We start from the raw sequence: 19166 nt of genomic DNA on the forward strand, positions 1-19166 counted from the left end.
AAAGGCCTTTTCATTCCAAGACGGATGTTTGAAAATTCAGTGTGATAAACATTTTAATTTGAATAAAGGTCTGTTAATGTGTCTGTTCAGACTGACACGAACATTCACATGCAGTCAATACAACAGAGAGATATTCTAATCTCTTTTCCATTGCACCACAAAAAAAAAACAAAACAAAAAAAAACTGTGCTTTTGGTCACTTGCCCAGAGTGGCTGCTGTTACATAAAACTACAATTTGGTGGTGCTCACAAAAATTTTACACATATGAGTGACAGTGAATAGCAGAGGAAGAACCTGGAACAGCCCGTCTGCCTTTTTTTTTTTTTTTATGCGTTGGCCTGAACAGACAAATCACATATGAAAATCAGACCAAATTTTTGTTTTAACATTGGAGTTGCTTCTTGTCTTTTATAATATTCTAGCTGTATAACCTCTCAATTCAAATGGATCAAATTAGGTAGATATTTATATTCTGGAAATTATGTTACTGAGATCAGAAGAAAAACCTTGAAGCTAAAACAGTATCTCTGGTTGGAATAGCAGTTTTAAAGGGGTAATGACATGGATTTTTAAAATTATTTTAATAAGTTCCTTGAGGTTCACTTATAAAGTTAATTAAGTTTTTTGCACAAAAAAAAACAAATGAAGAGTTCAGATGCAAAAGTCGCTAAACGCCACCTCCGTCAAAAATGAGATAATGATGTTGAGCGAACGCTCTCCTCACATAGTATACGTTCATCAAATAATAAAATCCCAGCGTCAGCCCATTCAGAAATATCAGTTCGTTGGCAGAAACCGTTAAACGGCACTTTCCTTTTGTCAGCAAAAGCCTCTAAGTCCACAGAAGAACCGGAAGACACGAATCGAATCATATGATTTTTAACAGTGTTCCTTTTGCTGCAGTAAAACTGAAAGAAACTGACGTTTTACCATGTATTGTCCAAAGAGGTGGACTTTTTGAGGTTTTTGAAAAAAAACACACATGGACTTAGCTGGTTTTGCAGCAAAAGACAGTCAAATTTTTAAACGCCAATGAATTGACTAAAGTGACATTTGTGACCCTGCACGAAACCAGTCATAAATATTTGTAGCAATAGCTAACAATACATTATATGGGTCAAAATTATCGATTATTCTTTTATGCCAAAAATCATTAGGATATTAAGTAAAGATCATGTTCGATGAAGATATTTTGTAAATTTCCTACCGTAAATATATCAAATTTATTTTTGTAAGTAATATGCGTTGCTAAGGACTTATTTGGACAACTTTAAAGGTGATTTTCTCAATATTTTTATTTATTTATTTATTTTATTTATTTATTTATTTATTTATTTATTTTTTCACCCTCAGATTCCAGATTTTTCAAATAGTTGTATCTCGGCCAAATATTGTCCTATCCTAACAAACCATACATCAGTGATTATTTATTCAGCCTATTTATTCAGCTTTCAGATGATGTATAAATCTCAATTTCAAAAAACTGACCCTTATGACTGGTTTTGTGGTCCTGGGTCACATTTTTTGAAAATAAGGCATTTCAGTAACTGACTAATAACCTTTTCATTGTCATTAAAGTGAAATTACTGAACCTAAACACAGGAGCCTGGAAAAAAATGCTCATTTAAAAGAATACATGTCAGACGGTTTTTGCATCTGAACTCTTCAAATGTATATGCGGAAAAACAGTTATCTTCCACCTTCATTCTGACCCTCTGTCTGTAATGATCCATTTTAAAGGGGCAGCTCCTTTAAGACTTGTCAGTAAACAGCCACTGTTGGCTAATATCATTGCATAGGAAACAGCATCAATGCCCACTCGCTATTGCACGTGAGTAAGAAAATGTTATCCATATAAAACCGTCAATTGGCTGCTTCATCTTTTAACAAAGTTTCTTTGCGAATTCTCCATTACACTGTGCCTCGATTACAAAACAAAATGCTCCGAACAAACATATAATCCTCCGACGTGATCCGGGATACCATTAAAATAAACTATCCATTTGTTCCTGACGCTGGTATCCTGCTGAAGTCTCTACAGAAATGAGCAAATGAGCTGCTTAAACAGGACACATCAAAGCGAACATTCATTTACACTTCAATTTACTCTTCCATTTGTCCTCTTTTCAGCAGACTCAAGTGCGCGGAGTACGTCAGAAACTGAACGCGCATCTGTATACTGTATCCAGTGTAGACAGTGTCAGTGATTATAATGGGTTCTATTTGCTTTTGACGTGACGCATATATGTCAGGAGATCAAGGCAAACTTCATTTTTTTCATTTCATGACCCCTTTAATGATATTTTAACCATTTCAGCAATAACTATTATTTAGCTGTTTCTTAATAAATAATAGATTATAGTAGATCCATGATACAATAGTAACAATCTAATTTAGTGATGACTGTACAAGGGACAACAGAATGAGAGGTGATTTCTGATTGGTAGAGTGAGGGAGCTTTCTGATTGGCTGATTTTGGTTATATCACACATGTTCCCTGATCTGATCATAATATAATACAGGGTGTTTTTGGATTAGTAGGATGCTGCTAAACCAGCCAATGCAGACGCTTGTACCAGAGAGCAATGGGGGGGCTCAGTCTTCCCAGTGCAGCTCAACTATTCAACAAACCAAGTAAGTATGTGTGAAATCGATGGCCCCATTCAAAATGAATGTAAAGTCATAGACCGAATGTTAGGCTGAATTTGGAAGAACATACTAGCATACTACTTTTACTATTTCTGCCATAACAGAAATAGTATGAGTAGTATACTAGATTACTATTCTGAATTCACCAATATTGTTTGTCTGTTTGTTTGCTACAGATATCCTCTGGACCAGCAGATGATGGCTCCTTCCTTCCCTTTGCAGCAGGTGAATTGTAACGCTGTACTTGTCCCGTCCCCCGTCTTCACCTCACCAATCATGATCCCCCAAAATAGTTTCATCACCCATCAGGCCACACCCACCTTCACGTCTCACCCGCCAGCTGCCCCGCACGGCTTACCACTACAGCAGCCTCAGCAGTTCTTTCAGGTAAACAAACACAATTTTGATGAATTGATTTACAGTTCTTTACTGAATCATATCATCTTGAATCATGTTTTGTGATTCATAAACATTCTGGTAACATTCTGTCTCTCTTTCTCTCTTGAAGATGCAGCCTCAGGGTCTGATTCACAGCGCTCCCACTCAGGCCTTATTCCACACCCCCAGCGTTCCACAGCAAAGCATTGTGGGATATGTACAGCCACAACATCAACAACAGCAGCAACAGCAGCATCATCACTCCCAGTCCAGCAACCTGTCGGACTACAGAAACATGCTACCGCGGTAGCCCCGCCCCCCCGGGAGAAGACAAAAGGTTGCCAGGAAGGCGCGTTGAGCATTTAGCTCTGAAAGGCATGATGGGAAGGGACTCTCTCGGCATAGAGGAAGGCTCGGTCCCGAGCCAAACCAAATCGAGAAAGCCAAAGTCCCTTAAAGTTCCCATGACAGCAAATGATGGTGATAACGCCACGAGGCCCAAGGGCTCTGCCTGGCCTGGACTGCACACAGTGGATGCTGGGAAATGTAGGAGGAGCCCACAGGGGTGTAACCCACCTGTTATTCATGGAGACAGGGGTCACAGAGCAGTCGAGCAGATGCTCCGATTGATAGAAAAAGGACAGAAAGTCGGAAGGGTTTTGGCACTGTAATGTTACAGATGGTTGACGTTATCTGGACTTTTTACAAACAAACACACACAAACAAGACAAAATCAACGAATCAAGTAATGCCTTGACAGAGCTTAAACTCAATGCAGAGTCTGCTGAGTGTGCTGTCACATGTTCTGTTCTCAAACGCATACTAAAATACTAACTAAAAGAGAAATCGCCCCACCAAAAAGAAGAAAAATACATGGTCATGAACTGCTTTTCCACACATCATATTTCATATGTGTATGCTGAAGAGTGGAGCTGGGCACAGTTCAGCGAAGACCCAAATATATTTCAAAAATGCATAAATTTAGCTTCCTGGTATCATGTGCTGAGCAGGTTCGGTCCCCTCCTGTTGTTACGTTAAAGCTAACGTAAGAAACTTGAATCACGTTGTATATTTCAAATATTTAAGAACAATTTAAAAGTTTGCACTAGGGCAAAATTTTCCTATGTTGAGTTCAACTCAATCCCTGTTACTTTTTTTTTCTTCTCTGGATCCACTTTACTGTACATATAGTTCCTCCACATAATGTGTTCTGGATGGTCATATTTCAGTACGTTTATTTCGGTTTTCACATTTAGGCTAGCGTCTAGACATAACACCTCAAGAGAAGCATGTTTGCTTCCGTGATCGAACAGTTCTTTGATTTTTCTGATGTTAATGTGGTCCGCATGTCCACACAGTAAAACTCCACTGATTTGATGTCAATATAAACGGATGTGCTAATATTTAATTTCAGTATTACACAGGGATGAAGCTCTGTCTAATTCATGCTTCTTAGAAGAGGGACTTTGTGATTGTTTTACGGTGGTGGGCGGAAGTGCAGCAGCAGTTTAACTGTGATGAACAAATGAAGATAAAATGCAGATTAAATGATTGAAGACAATCATAATTATTAGGCCTGCAGAAATGGAAATGTTCTCATCTGCTTGTGTCACTTGGGCTCGGTGTTTCACAAATACAGCTCAAATATTAGTAAAATACATGCACTTTTTTTATCTTTTTTTTTTTTATTTTTTTTAATCATTTTCAGGGAGTTGGTATAGACCAGAGGTGCCCAAACTTTTTACAACAAAGGGCAAAAAATCAAACGAGGCCAAAAGTATAAGTTGCTTTATATCAAACTGTTATATTAAATTTAAAGGGTTTGACCTTAGTTCCCCTCATTTATGATTTCATATTGTCAAAACATTACTCTGCAATCTGCCTAACTACTGCAGTTTTATTTTCAGTTTTATAGTACAATGAAGCTTTGTAGTTTGTAATAATGTTTTTGTTACTTTGTAAACACCAACTGGCATTTTAAAAAAAGAAAAACGAAATGAAAAAACTTTTTTTCTTGAACATTTAAGAAACTAAATGAACGTTTAAATTAATTCACAAATAAATTACAAATAATACGCAAAGTAGATTTGTATTTCATACATATTATGAATAAGGGAATAATAGGCTAACCATCTTTAAATTAAGCATGATAATTACATTGCTCTCTATGGGTACGTTTACACAACTATGTACTAAACACAGAAAGGTTTTTCCTTTATGTTTTTTGCGTATAGCCAACAACGTTGTCAAAACGATCTCCGTTAACACAGATCCGCTAAAACGACTAAAAACACTGTGCCAGGCCAGTAGTTGGCGATGTCATTTAGTAAAGAAACACTACACACCTATAGACTGAACATGTAATATGCATACGCATGGCGTCATAGTTTTCACAAATTCGCGTTTTTGTAGTTTACACAGAGACAATAATGGTATCATATCCAAAAACTTGCACTTTGAAACCCGTTTTAAAAAGTTTGTGTTTTGAGGCCACCAAAACACCCAAAATATACGTTTTTCATTTTTAGTTGAAAACTGTGTTGTGTAAATGCCCCTATAATATGTGATTCTGATTGGTCAATCGCAGCATTTAGTAGTCAGACATTTACTGCTGCCCATGGCAACACTGTATCTTGTTTAATATAAATGCAACTGTCGCCATTTCATTTATTGATTGCATTGAAAAAGATATCAGAGAACTTCAGTTCGGTATTAAAATGACTGTAATATTGTTGCACCCTGTCAGGGTTTATTTTGTTGCTGATTGCACATTACATAACACATAATAAACAAAAGGCAAGTTACAGCACAGTGTATATTCTTCAAATATTCTTGCATATGCATAATATATCGCAACTGCATTGGGAGAAATTAATCAATCAATTTCCTCAATCTCACATGCTCCACGTTTGTTGTGGCAGCACACATTATTAAAATCAGGACCTCTGTAATAATAATAATACACAAACGATTATTACATTCCGTTATGAACTTTCAATATCAGATCATTTTTTCACCCCTATAGTCATAAGTGGCTATGGTCTTAAAACATGTTTCTCATTGTAGGATTTTATTTACCCTGTCATTCTCATTCAGATGGAGCACATAATGGGTGTGTTAAACAGCCCATAAGGGTTGCGTTAGAGCGTTCTAAATCTTGATTCGTTGATGGAAATTAACCTACTGTAAGTTCAGAGAAATGAAATCAATGATGCTAATATGCTATCTAGAATTATTCACATTATTTTGAAGTGCCCACAGTAACAACATGGTGCGTTATCATTTTTGCAATAAACTATTACTGAACACCGGCACACGAAAGTCATCACGGGCCAACTTTGGTTTGGGCATCTCTGGTGTAGACACATTAAGTGTCAGGCAAAGGGCAAATAATTTCAGATGTTCTGGAATGTTGTGAACACTCAGACACACAAACAGAAAACAAAAAAATCGGACAATCGGAAAATCTCAATTCGTTTCTTCTTTGCGAGAACTTCAATCTGCGCTTTTCTCTGTCCTATCACGCGTTGCACATTGAAGACTGGTGCTGATTATTATTTTTTTTTATTTTTTTTAAACCTAAGAACATTCTTTACAAGAAAGTCTAAGATCATGTGCCCTTTTGCTTTATGTGAGATGCGAATCGAAAAACAAGAATGTGTGTAATTTATGCTTAGATTTTTCGTTTTTAGTCAGGTATGTTTTCTTGTATTAGTAAGAAACACTTCATATTAGTAAAAGCCAATGTTCTGTTTGAATGAAAATGGAAAGTATTTTTGTATGTAAAGATCCTCGACATTCCTTCAGTCATGTACAGAAAAGTGTGAAACTCCCCGACACTCTCAGGTGTGACATCTTCACGCAGGTGTAGCTTGTTAAACTTTAGCTCAGATGAACTACACTCAAAAGAAGCACTCCAGAAATTTTTACATTTCCAAGAGTTCATTTACGGCCCCAACCATCTGAACCATTTCTAAATGTTTTTCAAAGGTTTGTGTAGCGTCTGAATTGCATAACTGGTTCATCTCAGTGTTTTGTTCTGCCTTCCTGGAATGGCACTAGAAAAGACGAGGAAGATGTTTGGCGTGTTTGTGTTTCAGATGCTGGTATGACGTGTCAGGGTGTTCTGCATCAGTGCCTCCTGTTTATCATCTGCTGCTGCTCTGAGATTATCTTTGGGTCTCACAAATGCTCTTAATGTCTGTAGACATGAGAGAAACTACACTTTGAGTCAGATTTAACTTTTATAATATAGTAACCCAACCTAAGAATCCATTTCAAGGCGGTAGATGCATTTTGGAAGACTGTAGCTGGTCTAAACTAGGTGGTCATTAGCTGGTCAAAGCTGATAAAAACCATCTAGGACCAGCAACAAACCAGATAGTTACCATTTTAGGGTGGTTAAGGTGGATTTTAGAAAAAACTAGAAAACAGTTTAATGTTTCCATTAGAGTAGACTGATTTTAAAATGAGCAGGACAAATAAATCCAAAGGTTGCAATTCAAGTCCTCATGTGACGCCATTTTAGAGTGTGCATCGTCCCTAGAACAAAACAAGCTGCTTCGTCCTTCATTTAATGCCCATTTGTGGTGTTTTCATGAAATATTTTGTCAGCCAGGCTCCAGCATTTAGTCTCAAATGTTTCTTGAGACGTTCATGTTTTTTTGCTGTGTCGTTTGCACATGCAGATGTTTTTGTCTTTGTGTTCATTGATGGGGTTGTGAGTGGTAGATGATACCTGTTCTAACTCTCTTCTTTCTCTTTTCGTCCTGTGAAACTATACTCTGGTTGTGGAGTTCTGCACTTTATTCTTTTTCCCTTCTTTATGTCTTTTGCTCTCTCTTTCTCTCTGGCCTGGATTTCTCCCCTAAAGTGTCTGTTCTGATGAGGCTTTAGGCCTCATCAGAACATAGGAGTGTGTGTTGTGAGTGTATGCGTTATGTGTGTTACCGGAACATTTGACTTCAGGTGACATGTCTCTCGCCGTGGGTGGCAAGAGCATCAATGCATTTATTTTCTACCAGGTGTGGTGATGAGATGGAAAACGACACCTGGAATAAACAGCCATCTCTGCTGATACTCTGCAGAAAATACATGGAAGATATTGTAATATAAGACATACAAAAATGTTTAGAAAAATATAGTTATTTTATAAGATGTCAAATAGATTGAAATAAATTTATATACAGTGTATGATTTGAAAGTAAAAAAAACAGAGGTATTTTGTAACAGATTAATTATTGAAGTGTCTTACTTTGGGGGATGTAAAGCTTTCTGTTTGTCAGTTCAGCGAGTTGATGTTGCACAGTCAATGATGTGTTGCTTGTTTTCCCCCTTTTATTCTTCTGTGTACATATACCATCACAACAAGCTTTAACATATTGTTAATATTGTTTTAAAAGAAATTAATAATAAAAAAGTTTACATTCTGAAACAGCTTGGATATGTTATAGTGACCCTGCATTATTTTTAATCCATTTCAAACTAAATTTATTATAATTATAAACAAAAGCTCTTGCTTAAATTGCATCCCAAAATGTATTCTTCTAAAATCTATCATAATACACTTTGGGACCATAAAAATACATTTTACTTTACAATTATGAGTGGCACAAACTAAACACTTCGGTTTCACAGACTAGTCTAAAATGTAGCCTATGTTTGAGCTGTTTTAATTGAAAGCAATTTGCACTGACATAACTTAAAATATGTCAGTCATTGCCATTGTTTTGTCTCAAGATGCACACCAGTCATGTTTTTTCCAAGGCACGTTTATAAAAAGCTACTTAAATGACCTAATTTACGAAGGCTTAATACTGGCTTAATCTAAGCCCTGTCTGTGAAACCAGGCCTAGAAGTGTTTGACACATGGGATCAAAGCTGTCGTGTCCTCCCTGCCTGTAGTTGGCAGTGCGGCTTACTTTCGGTGTTTTGTACTGCTCGTGTTTCGGGAAGAAGAAACACGAACTCGTCGCGCGCTTGGAGTTTGTTTACATTCCGTGAGGTTCGAGCTGACTTGTAATTCCAATAAATGACAATGTCATGAGCTATAAATCTTATAAATCGCATAAACTTCTATTATTTAATCTATTATTTCAAAATGTAAAAGAATAAAACATTGTAAAGTTCACATATGTAAGCTTAGCACGTCTATATACAGTCACTCTCATATACTTATACACATATTAAGCTATTAAGCGTCATTCGATCTGGTTCGGGCCAGATCGTGTAGCGATTTGGGTCTGGATCCATACGTTCTAACCGTGTCTGGTTTCAGTAATGGCAGGTGCAGCGGATCACCGTGACAGCGGGTCCGGTTCTGCTCTTCAGGCTGTGTTTGAGCAGCTGCGGTCCGCGTACACTCTCTCCCTGACCCTCACCAGCCCGCTGTGTCTGGCTGTCATCGCTCTGGACCGGTACTTGAGCTTACAACATTCTTCCGGTGAGAGCTACAGCTACGACCTGACGATCACGGACGGCCAATGGCGGATGAAGTGTCAGCTGGCGGACAGTCTGACTCGGTGGGTCCGGACGGGCTCGCTGCGCTGCGGTGCCGGGGTCCTGGTGTCCCAGCTGTCATTGGTTCACGATGAGACGAGACTGAGTCACAGTTACTTGAGGATAGACGGCATTCACAGCGTCGTGGAGCTTCCTGAGAGATTTCTGTCCATTAAAGACGTAGAGGAAATCCCGCAGTGGTGCCAGGACTATGTGACCCGATCCGATGGACCCCTGCAGCTGAGCAGAAAATATTATTTACCACTGTGGATAAACGATGATCCTTATGGGAGCGTATGGATCCCGAACAACCCACCTCCAGACGTGGTTATTGATGGTATGAGATCATGTTCTTTTTAGCAGTCGTCATATATATATATATATATATATATATAATTGAATTCCTATGTTAAAAGTTTACATAAAAAATTGAAGTTTCATATTACAAAATTAATCTTTAATAAATCTTTTTTTATTAAAGATTATGAGGGCACATGAATTAAAAAAAAAAATTATGTACACAGATAAATAGTTTATAATAAATACTTTAATATTCCATTAAAAAAATAATTTTCACTTTTGATTTCATGGAAAATGAGAACATTGAATGAGAGAATTTACATGTTAATAATATTCAAACACAGGTGTTCTTTTGCACATAATTTATTGTGTAATTTATTCCATTATATCTGGTTAATGTTGTTGTCTTTCTGTTTGTCAGTCTCTAGAATCACTCTTCTGGCGGATCTGGACGCATTCTTTCACAGCTCCAGACGGCCTCTCCCACTACTGGTCCGAATTCTGCATAGGTCCAGGATCCGGTACTATGGAAAACCAGGACAAAACATTGACTTCCCATTTCAGGTGAGTTGAGGTTATAAGTCACATTGTTTTTTGTCTGCAGCTATTGATTTCTTCAGCGGTGCAAACAAAACACTCTCGAGTTATAATCTTTTTTTTTTGCTCCCTCTCTCTTTCAGGTGTACTGTGAGGTGGCTGATCAGAGTGGCGTCATGTCTATGGTTGTATGGAATGATCTTTGTCCTGAGTGGTTTAACCGACTGACAGTTGGCTCGGTTCTATATCTGCAGCAGTACTCGTTGAAACACAGTTATCAGAAGCGCTCTAGACCACAGATCCGCACACTCTCTCTTATGACTTTCCACTCCATTGGTATGAACTCCAGAGCTTTTCCAAAGCTAGCTTCCTTATGCTACAGTTTCAGCTGGGTTTGTGTTATACAGGTTCAATATTATTGGACCATTTCATGGAAGAGTTACATTATTTCAGCTCTTTGTTTGTGGTTGTTTTTTGTGTTGTAGAGATCTGCTTAAATCCTCGAAGTCCTGCATCTGTAGTGACGGTAATTCCACCAAAAAGTGTTCAGCCTCAGTGGGGTCTGCCTGATGTCCCATACAACTTTGCCACAAGGTACACATACTCACCACTTACAAACACATTTATTTGTTAATTTGTTCTTTTAAACATTTGGTTTCAGTGTATTGGTTTAAAAAAAAAAAAATCTAGCATTTCAAGGGAGTCTTACATTTTGTTCTTACATTAGATGTGCACTGCCATTCAAAAGTTTGGGGTCAGTAAGATTTTTCTTCTTTTTTTTTTTTTTTTTTTTTGAAAAACTTAATATTTTTATTCAGGAAGGATGCATTACATTGCTAAAAAGCTACAGTATCTTTTACTGTTACAAAAGATTTCTGTTTTAAAAAAACTGCCGATCTTTTGAACTTTCTATTAATCAAAAATGTATCACAGTTTCCACAAAATTATTAATCAGCACAACTGTTTTTAACAATGACACTGACCATCAAATCAGCATATTAGAATGATTTCTGATGGATCTTGTGACACTAAAGAGTGATGGCTGCTGAAAATTCAGCTTTGCCATCACAGGAATAAATTACATTGTAAAATACATAAATAATATATACATTAATAATAATAATATTTCACAATACTGTTTTTACTATATTTTTAATCAAATAAATGCAGCCTTGATGCTTTTTTAAAAAACATTTAAAAATATATTTCTTTCTGACCCCTACTGGAGCATAATTAAAGTGACTTTATTGCATTATGGTTTTAATTTTTAATACCTTTAATGTTACTGTTTTTGTGTTATTGACAATACATGTTCATTTGTCATGAAGCCAAACAGCAATTTTCCACACTGGATAATAAAGTCACTTAACTAAATGAAACCTCTCTCTGTGATCAGGTCAGAGGTGGACTCGATGAACAGTAACCAAGCCTGTGATGTCATTGGTCTAGTGACTTATGTGGGCAGGGTTGAGCGAATCAGGAGCAAGGAAAAGACAGGTATAGCCTATTATTGAACAGCTTGTCAGTTATTAAAGCTTGCTAATGCAAGCTTCATTATTAATATTCATACTTAGGGTTAACTATTTTATCAAACCATCATTACATCTGCATGTTTGTAAATGTATATGTGTGTGTGTTTCAGGACCTGAAAAGTTTTGGGCGTATCGCTGGGTACATGCAGTGGATGGGACAAATGACTCTCCCTTTATCCTGGAGATCTTCTCCTCATCCCAGCCAGAGATCTTCAACAACATCTGCCCTAGTAAAACATCAGCCCATGGCTTTATGTCCGCAAGCTTTATATTTCTCTTATGCTAAATGACCTTATTTGATTCTCGCTCACTCTCTCTCAGTGACGTATCTGGTGTGCACTCAGATGAGAGTGTGTGAGACAGGCTGTTCGGTGTATCTGACCAGTAGCACAGAAACACAGCTCTTCATCACAGGTAATTTAAAATAGCTGATTTCTCTGGATTTAAACAGGTCATTTCAGCTGCAATGAGGTCACAGATAACCACAATCAGCTCAGCTATATTTATGTCTGTGTTTGTGCATTAACAGGCTGCCATAAAAAGCAGCCCTATGTCAATGAGCCAAAGGTTAAAGCGTTCATCCAGTGGACCAAGACACTAAAGGACAGTGTCATGCTGCGGAGGACTGCAGTTGGAGGACACTACTGCTACCCTCCTGCCCCACCCACCTTCACACCAACCACCAATACCAACATGACCAGTAAGATTTTGCTTCCTTCAAGTCCCCATGAAATCAAAATTGACATTTTTTTTAATGAAATATTACAGTATTTATTATACATGATTTATCTGTTCACATTATTATTTTATTTTAATTTTTATTTAATTATTTTTTTAAATCCATGTGCTTCAAACTTTTTAATCAAGGCTTCTCTGATAATGTGTTTACTGCTCGAGGGCGGGACAGCCTTTCACTCACATGAGATCACAGCAATAGCCACAACGATCCAATCAATTCCCAATGGACAAAATCCCACCCTACATTTTTTCTTGCTCAAGACACCGTTTCGCTCTTCTATACGTCACAATAGGGAAGAAATAATTTCCGTTTCATGTTGACCTTAAATTTAGACAGTACTGCGAATAAGATCATTGCACACAGTCATGAGTTAATTGATTTCCAATGTTCAGAAGACTTCAGACAATATTTAATGTTAAAGTCCCTCTGCAGTCAATAATTTTATCCCTTAAAACTCATCAAAATGAAATATTTAAACCTTTTTGTCCTGTGAAAATAATTTCTTCATGCCTTAAAATAGCTTGAATGTAACTCTACACATTTGCTTCATTTAGTATACATGGATTCATGAATATGCAAGTTAGTCCCTGTCTCACACCAGCTTGGACTACCTGATCCACTCAGTCAACTGTAGTAAGGGTTTGTAGTAAGCAAGTGGAAATATTGGTTTTATTCAGCCATGTACTGTATGTTTGAACCAGAAACTGATTTAGAAGAAGTGGAAGAGTGAATTACACAGGGTCATCTACAAGTCGATGTGTCAGAATGGTAATGCGTTTTATGTATCGCTCTCTACAACGTCGGACACATAACATTAATTGCTTTGATTAGCCTTTGGTTTGACTATTTTAACAAAGCAAACAAAACAAACAAAGCAAATGATGAGTTGCTAATGTTACACAAACCATGTAGCCTTTCACCATCTCAGAGTCAAAAATTATATTGTATGCACTCCAAAAGATAAACAGTCCGTTCTCAGGTGTGTAAATCAAGAAAAGTTTGATCAACCAAAAAACCTGAAAAAGTTGTCCGCACACTGAAAGACATGCAATTAGACCAAAGCAAGGGTCTATCACAAAAATTGCTTTAATTAAACATCTACAAGGTGAAAAAATGTGCAAAAAAGTGACAAGTGTCTTAAAAACCAAAGAGCAGACGTTTCAGCCCCTGCTTTCTTCAGTGCTTAATCTCAGAGTCAGACCAGCTGCCTTCTAAAAATCAGCATCCTTAGAAACGCTTTGAACATCATAGATAGTCAGCGGAGAAAAGACCCGCCCCACCCGCATGTTAACGGGATTGGTTGCATGTGACAGTAGGACACGGGAGCAATTTCAAACAGCGTTTTTGGGACTGTCTTTGGTAAACTGCAGTTTTAAAGGGATAGTTCATCCAAAAATTTAAATTCTGTCATTATTTACTCCTAACAACTGTTTGGTTAACGTCATTCTTCAAAATATCTTTTGTGTTCAGCAGAAGAAAGAAATTCATACAGGTTTGGAAGAACTTGAGGGGAATTTTTATTTTTGGGGGAACTATCCCTTTAAGGAGAAAATACTCAGCAATGGTGTTGAGTGATGAATTTGCACATGGTTTGTCTTAAAGCATATTAAAAACACCACATAGACATATAAACAAAATTAAAAACTTTATTTTTTTCCCACACGGGATCTTTAAGGTTTAACTAAACACATAAAAACCGTTTAATCCTGTGTGTTGTAGATGAGTTATCAATTACAGCCATTGCTGAGCTGAAGGGGGAGCTGGAGAGTCTGCAGTACAGGGAGCGCAGGAGAGTGGCTGTACAGGGTTATGTAGCTGCTGTGCAGTACCACACCTGGCCACCACAGCCTGAACCTCCACATAGTGAACAACAGGTCTGTATTTCTGAAACAAGATGAAACAGCCAGTCAGCCAAGAAATCTAAATGTGCTGACAAAAATAAAAACACCATATCTTTAATAAAGCAGGAGAGCGTCTCAGTACAAGGGGTCAGTGACACTGGAGCTGCCATTCCTCCCTCCACAAAGGATGCGATGACTCTGTCACAGAGAGAAATGGATTCAACCTCGCCTGATTCGGACATTACAGTCTCACCCAAACGCAGGAGAGTGCAGACAGGCTCTAGGTAAGGCGTTCTTAACCAGTACAAGTAGCCTTAGTGTGTCATATATTTTTCATTATACACTATCGTTCAAAGGTTTGGAGTCAGTGAGATTTCTTTTAATGTTTTTGAAAGAAGTCTTTTATGCTCACCAAGACTGCATTTATTAGATCACAAATACTGTAAAAACAGTGATATTGTGAAATATTATTACAATTTAAAATAACTGTTTTCTATTTTAAAATATTACAAAATGTAAGTTATTCCTGCGATGACAAAGCTGAATTTTCAGCATCATTACTCCAGTCTTCAGTGATTTGTGATCCTTCAGAAATCATTATAATGTGCTGATTTGGTGCCAAAGAAACATTTCTTATTATTATCAATGTCGAAAACGGTGATGCTTAATATTTTTGTGGAAACCATGATACATTTTTGTCAGGATTATTTGATTAAAAGAACTGCATCTATTTGAAATAGATATATTTGTAACATTATAAATCACCCCAAACTTTTGAACAGCAGTGTACATTTTTTAAGGAAAAAACTAAAGACAAATAATTCCATTGTGAAAGGGACAAAAATGTATGTCAATAAAAATAATGCAAACTACTGTTTCTTGGCAGGTAAGAAATTTATGGCTGGTTTACTTGCCAGTGGCAGGTGTGGCAAGAACGCTGAAAAAATATATCTTAATTAGTGTAATTACTTTGTATAAAATGTTTTTAATTATTATGTCACCACATATTTTTTTCCCTCTTTGTTTAGATTGCATCGTCAGTATTTCACCAGATCCAAAATGCAGTCCAACAGGTAATCTAAGCACATTACACTTGGTCTCACTTGAATAAATGAATTAGGCAGAATTTCATAAGAATTTTACATCTACGTGTTGTTTATGTAAAGAATTCTTTTAAATTGAAATATTGTATGTTAAAGCCCATTAATAAAACAAATTACTCTTCAGTTAAAGGCACAATATGAGATTTTTGGATTAAAGTATCCAAAACCACTAGAACAATGTTATATTTTGTTGACTTCTGTACTTACTTTATCCCAAATGTTTCCAAGAATGTTTAAATCCAGAGAAAACAGCTATTTTAACCAATCTAACAACCCGTGTCATTATGTCGTCTGTCAGTGATGTCATGTCCGCTTTACCCTCAGTTTCTGGTTTGATTTCAATAGAAACCATAGAAACACCAAAGACTCTTTAATATATTATGTGTTTTATTAGACAGGTGAGCAACTGTTTGAATACATTTACTGACAGAAAACTAATCATTGTTATGTAGCTCAACATGGTTAGTCTTATTGTTTAAATCTCTTGTTTTTTTTATTTACTGCGAGTAACATGTTTGTACCCAAAAAGTAAATCAAACTGCACTATTTTGTCAAGTGGCTAACATAGCACAATCAGAAAGAGCTTTATTTGTAGTGACAATACAGCATTTACTTCACTGTACAATGATTTAAAATGAATTGCATGCCATTTAGCAACACAAGTCATCCAACTTTTATTAATATTCTTTTCTAATATCGATCTAGCTTACTGCAGTGTTCAACATGTGTCTCATACCAGCCACCAAGTAAAACAGAGCTGCGTTACCCCACAATTTTAATTTGTCAAATAAAGTGACCTGTATGAGTAGTAATTCAGCACTTGCGGCTGTTTCATTTGGATGAAATAAAATAATGTGAATTTAAATGATCAAATGTAAGTTCAGGGAAGGAGGTGAATGTTAAACGTAACATTAATCATATCTTTAATGATAAAATATATATAAACAACAGGGAAAAAAAGAATAAGTTATGAATAAGCGACCTCTAGCGGGCAAAACTTGCATACTGTGCCTATAAGCATACTAATAATAGCAGAACATCTGTATAATTTTTTTTTCCATCTTCTAGTCAAGTATCATATATTTTAATCTGAAAACTTGCCTGTCGTTTTTTTTAAGTTACGCCCAGTCTTGTATTACTGAGATTGCAATAGGATCCGAGTGACAGAAATTAAATTTGATGTATATTCATTCTACAGTTGAAAACTGTATATATTTAACATTTATTCCATTTCAATGGACTTCTATTGTAAGTGCATAATATGAATAATATGATTTTTTTTTTTCCATTTATGTACAGCGCAGGTATCCAGGTGGCCTTTACCTCTCTTGAAGAGGAGGAAGAAGAACAATGGGACGAAGGGGATTTGGAGTTAGAGGAATCTGAGGGTGAAGACGAACACACATCAGTTAGGAAGTCAGCTGTAGGAAAAGGTGCTGCATCCTCTGAACATCACTGACATACAGGGGTTGGACATTGAAACTGAAACACCAGGTTTTGAACCAAAATAATTTATTAGTATGGTGTAGGGCCTTCTTTTGCGGCCAGTACAGCATCAGTTTGTCTTGGGAATGACACAGTTCTGCACAGTGGCCAAAAAGATTCTGAGAAAAACATTAATAAATCTTTCTTATCTCAAACTTCTAAACGATATTCTAATATCAAATATTGTTTTTGTGTTTTTTTCTAAAGAGACTGACCAGACATCGCAAGTCCCAGGTGTACAGCAAGCTGCTAGCCACCCCTCTGCATTATGGGAGAGCAAAGTCTGGCCATTAGTGAAACAGGAAGTGGCAGATCACTTTTGCTGTGGCAGACTCGATCAAGAAAGCATTCCTGAAAAATTCCACTTTGATGACAGAGAAGTTCTACTACATGACCTGAACCTGAGCCCAGCAAGATGGAACCCCGATCTGACCTCACAGACGCACACGCACACACCTGTGGCCTGCACCGGCTACTTCATGCTCACGATTCTGGGTGAGAGCAGCACTTGCAGCTCACTATGTTGTTGAATGGAGCTGTAGCTTCAGGTAATAACTGGAGCTCTCTTCTTCTCTCAGGGCTGAATCAAACGGCTGCGGTAGATGTTCTGTTTGTGCCCGTTGTCTCATCTGATGACCCCAGAGCTGCTGGAGTGCCACAAACTCAGCATGACAACTCACTGCTGTCCTGCATTTCATCAGGACGTCTGTATGTTCAGCCAGACGGCAGCTGCCCTACACCAGGTTTTACCACTCTGTTCTGTTCACATCTTCCATCTCTGCTGAATAACTTGTGAGTCACAGTGACATACTGTAGCACTGAAGTGTGTGTTTTTCTGCAGGATCGTTGATGAGTTCTGCCCCTCAGCTGGAGTCGGAACGTGTGGTCTGTATTGTTGATCTGTGTCTGCTTGGAGAACACAGGGTAGAAATGATCTGCTCTAAACTCTACAGCACAGCAGACGTCTGCCAGCCCAGCAGCACTCAATGAGAGGCCACGCATCACGAAAATGATCATGAAAAAAAAAGTCCTGTGCATATCAGATGACAAATGTGCTGGGACTGATATCAGTGTGTTCTTATCTGTGTTGTTATTTTAGGGGATTGGAAGACTAATTTTATGTGTAAAGTGACTTTTTTTGTTATTTTGAAAGGTTTTTTTTTTTGTTGTTGTATTAATAAAATATGGTTATAACCTTTTGTTTGTACTTTCAGGAAACGTTTTAGAAAAAATAAACTCAAAACGTTCTTTAAATATATTTATTTTCGTCTCATGTTCTTTTGTACAGGCAACAAATATTCATGTAAAGACAGTATAAATTAACGTAAACATGCACTCTGTCCTGTCAGTTACCTGTGAGAAATACTATGGCTTTTCACACCTGAAATAGTTGACTGGGTCTTTCTACCCCGGGTAAATGGAATCCTGTTTATTTTTCATGTTTCACACTGTTCATACGTTACCTGGGGTTAACAATTAATCCTGGAGATTCACACTAATCCTGACGTTTCAGATTGTACATTCCTAAACCCAGATTTAACATTTTTATTTGCATATTTGCTGCGTCGGTGTCATTAATTGCGCATACTGCCGTTTTTCCTGAAGGTGCTTTTCGACTATAAATGTAAGAATACATCAGTCTCTTTACTCCAATTCACGTGTTTTCAGAATCAAGAGTTCAAGTATGTTTACACACAAGGAATTTGTCTTGGTGACAGGAGCTTCTAGTGCAGAAGAACATAGAGATAGTGTCACTTTTTTTCTGTCACTTTTCCCCTCAAACATTCATACAAGCAGTGTTTGTGTGACTGGCTAAAGCACGTGAATGAGGAAAGCGATTGGCTGTCTGTTGCTAAGCGTCTAACCGTAACATTCTGCAGTTTCACGTTGTACACTTTTGGCAACACAATGTGGTGTTAAAAACGGAAAATTGGTGCTTCATAACCCTGGGTGAAAGTGGTACGAACCCCTCTTCTGAATTACAAGTGTGACTCGTTTCTTTACCCGCGGTTAAGAACGACGCTAAGCACAGCGTGAAAAGCCCTTGTAAAATTAAAGATGCAGCGTTAACACATATTTTGAAATGGTCAAGACAGATTAACG

General features: G+C 37.3%; 2 protein-coding genes across 10 annotated transcripts in view; both read left to right on the forward strand.

Moving 5' to 3' along the window:
* Positions 1-8462, forward strand: part of npas2 (neuronal PAS domain protein 2) — a 61703-nt gene extending 53241 nt beyond the window's left edge. For 5 of the 6 annotated variants that reach the window (XM_051892729.1, XM_051892727.1, XM_051892725.1 and 2 more), the window contains 3 exons: positions 2540-2635; positions 2827-3037; positions 3159-8462. In XM_051892729.1, the coding sequence (XP_051748689.1) occupies positions 2540-2635; positions 2827-3037; positions 3159-3338 (487 nt within the window). In that variant the 3' untranslated portion in view covers positions 3339-8462. The remainder of the gene's footprint in view (positions 1-2539; positions 2636-2826; positions 3038-3158) is intronic. The other variant, XM_051892730.1, reaches the window with a different exon arrangement.
* Positions 8463-8578: 116 nt separating this feature from the next.
* radx (RPA1 related single stranded DNA binding protein) lies at positions 8579-18321 on the forward strand. 4 transcript variants are annotated; one of them, XM_051892722.1, is made up of 16 exons: positions 8726-9032; positions 9306-9863; positions 10248-10390; positions 10507-10699; positions 10849-10957; positions 11760-11860; positions 12006-12125; positions 12217-12309; positions 12425-12595; positions 14354-14508; positions 14599-14759; positions 15504-15548; positions 16878-17011; positions 17271-17558; positions 17642-17806; positions 17905-18321. In XM_051892722.1, the coding sequence occupies exons 2-16, from the start codon at positions 9308-9310 to the stop codon at positions 18051-18053; spliced, it is 2583 nt and encodes an 860-aa protein (XP_051748682.1). In that variant the 5' UTR covers positions 8726-9032; positions 9306-9307; the 3' UTR covers positions 18054-18321. The 4 variants fall into 4 exon arrangements, with proteins under 4 accessions (XP_051748684.1, XP_051748681.1, XP_051748682.1 ...); XM_051892721.1 differs by having other exon boundaries at positions 8724-9863; XM_051892723.1 differs by having other exon boundaries at positions 8730-9863; positions 14602-14759.
* Positions 18322-19166: the final 845 nt, after the last annotated feature.

Source organism: Ctenopharyngodon idella, chromosome 5 (genome assembly GCF_019924925.1).
Source record: "Ctenopharyngodon idella isolate HZGC_01 chromosome 5, HZGC01, whole genome shotgun sequence".
Classification (NCBI taxonomy): domain Eukaryota; kingdom Metazoa; phylum Chordata; class Actinopteri; order Cypriniformes; family Xenocyprididae; genus Ctenopharyngodon; species Ctenopharyngodon idella.

Excerpts from the sequence above, each read along its gene's own strand:
- radx (XM_051892721.1), top strand. The coding sequence starts at position 9,308 with ATGGCAGGTGCAGCGGATCACCGTGACAGCGGGTCCGGTTCTGCTCTT. Across the intron at positions 9,864-10,247 it reads TCCAGACGTGGTTATTGATG|TCTCTAGAATCACTCTTCTG; the intron begins GTATGAGATCAT and ends TCTGTTTGTCAG. Across the intron at positions 15,549-16,877 it reads TCCAAAATGCAGTCCAACAG|CGCAGGTATCCAGGTGGCCT; the intron begins GTAATCTAAGCA and ends ATTTATGTACAG.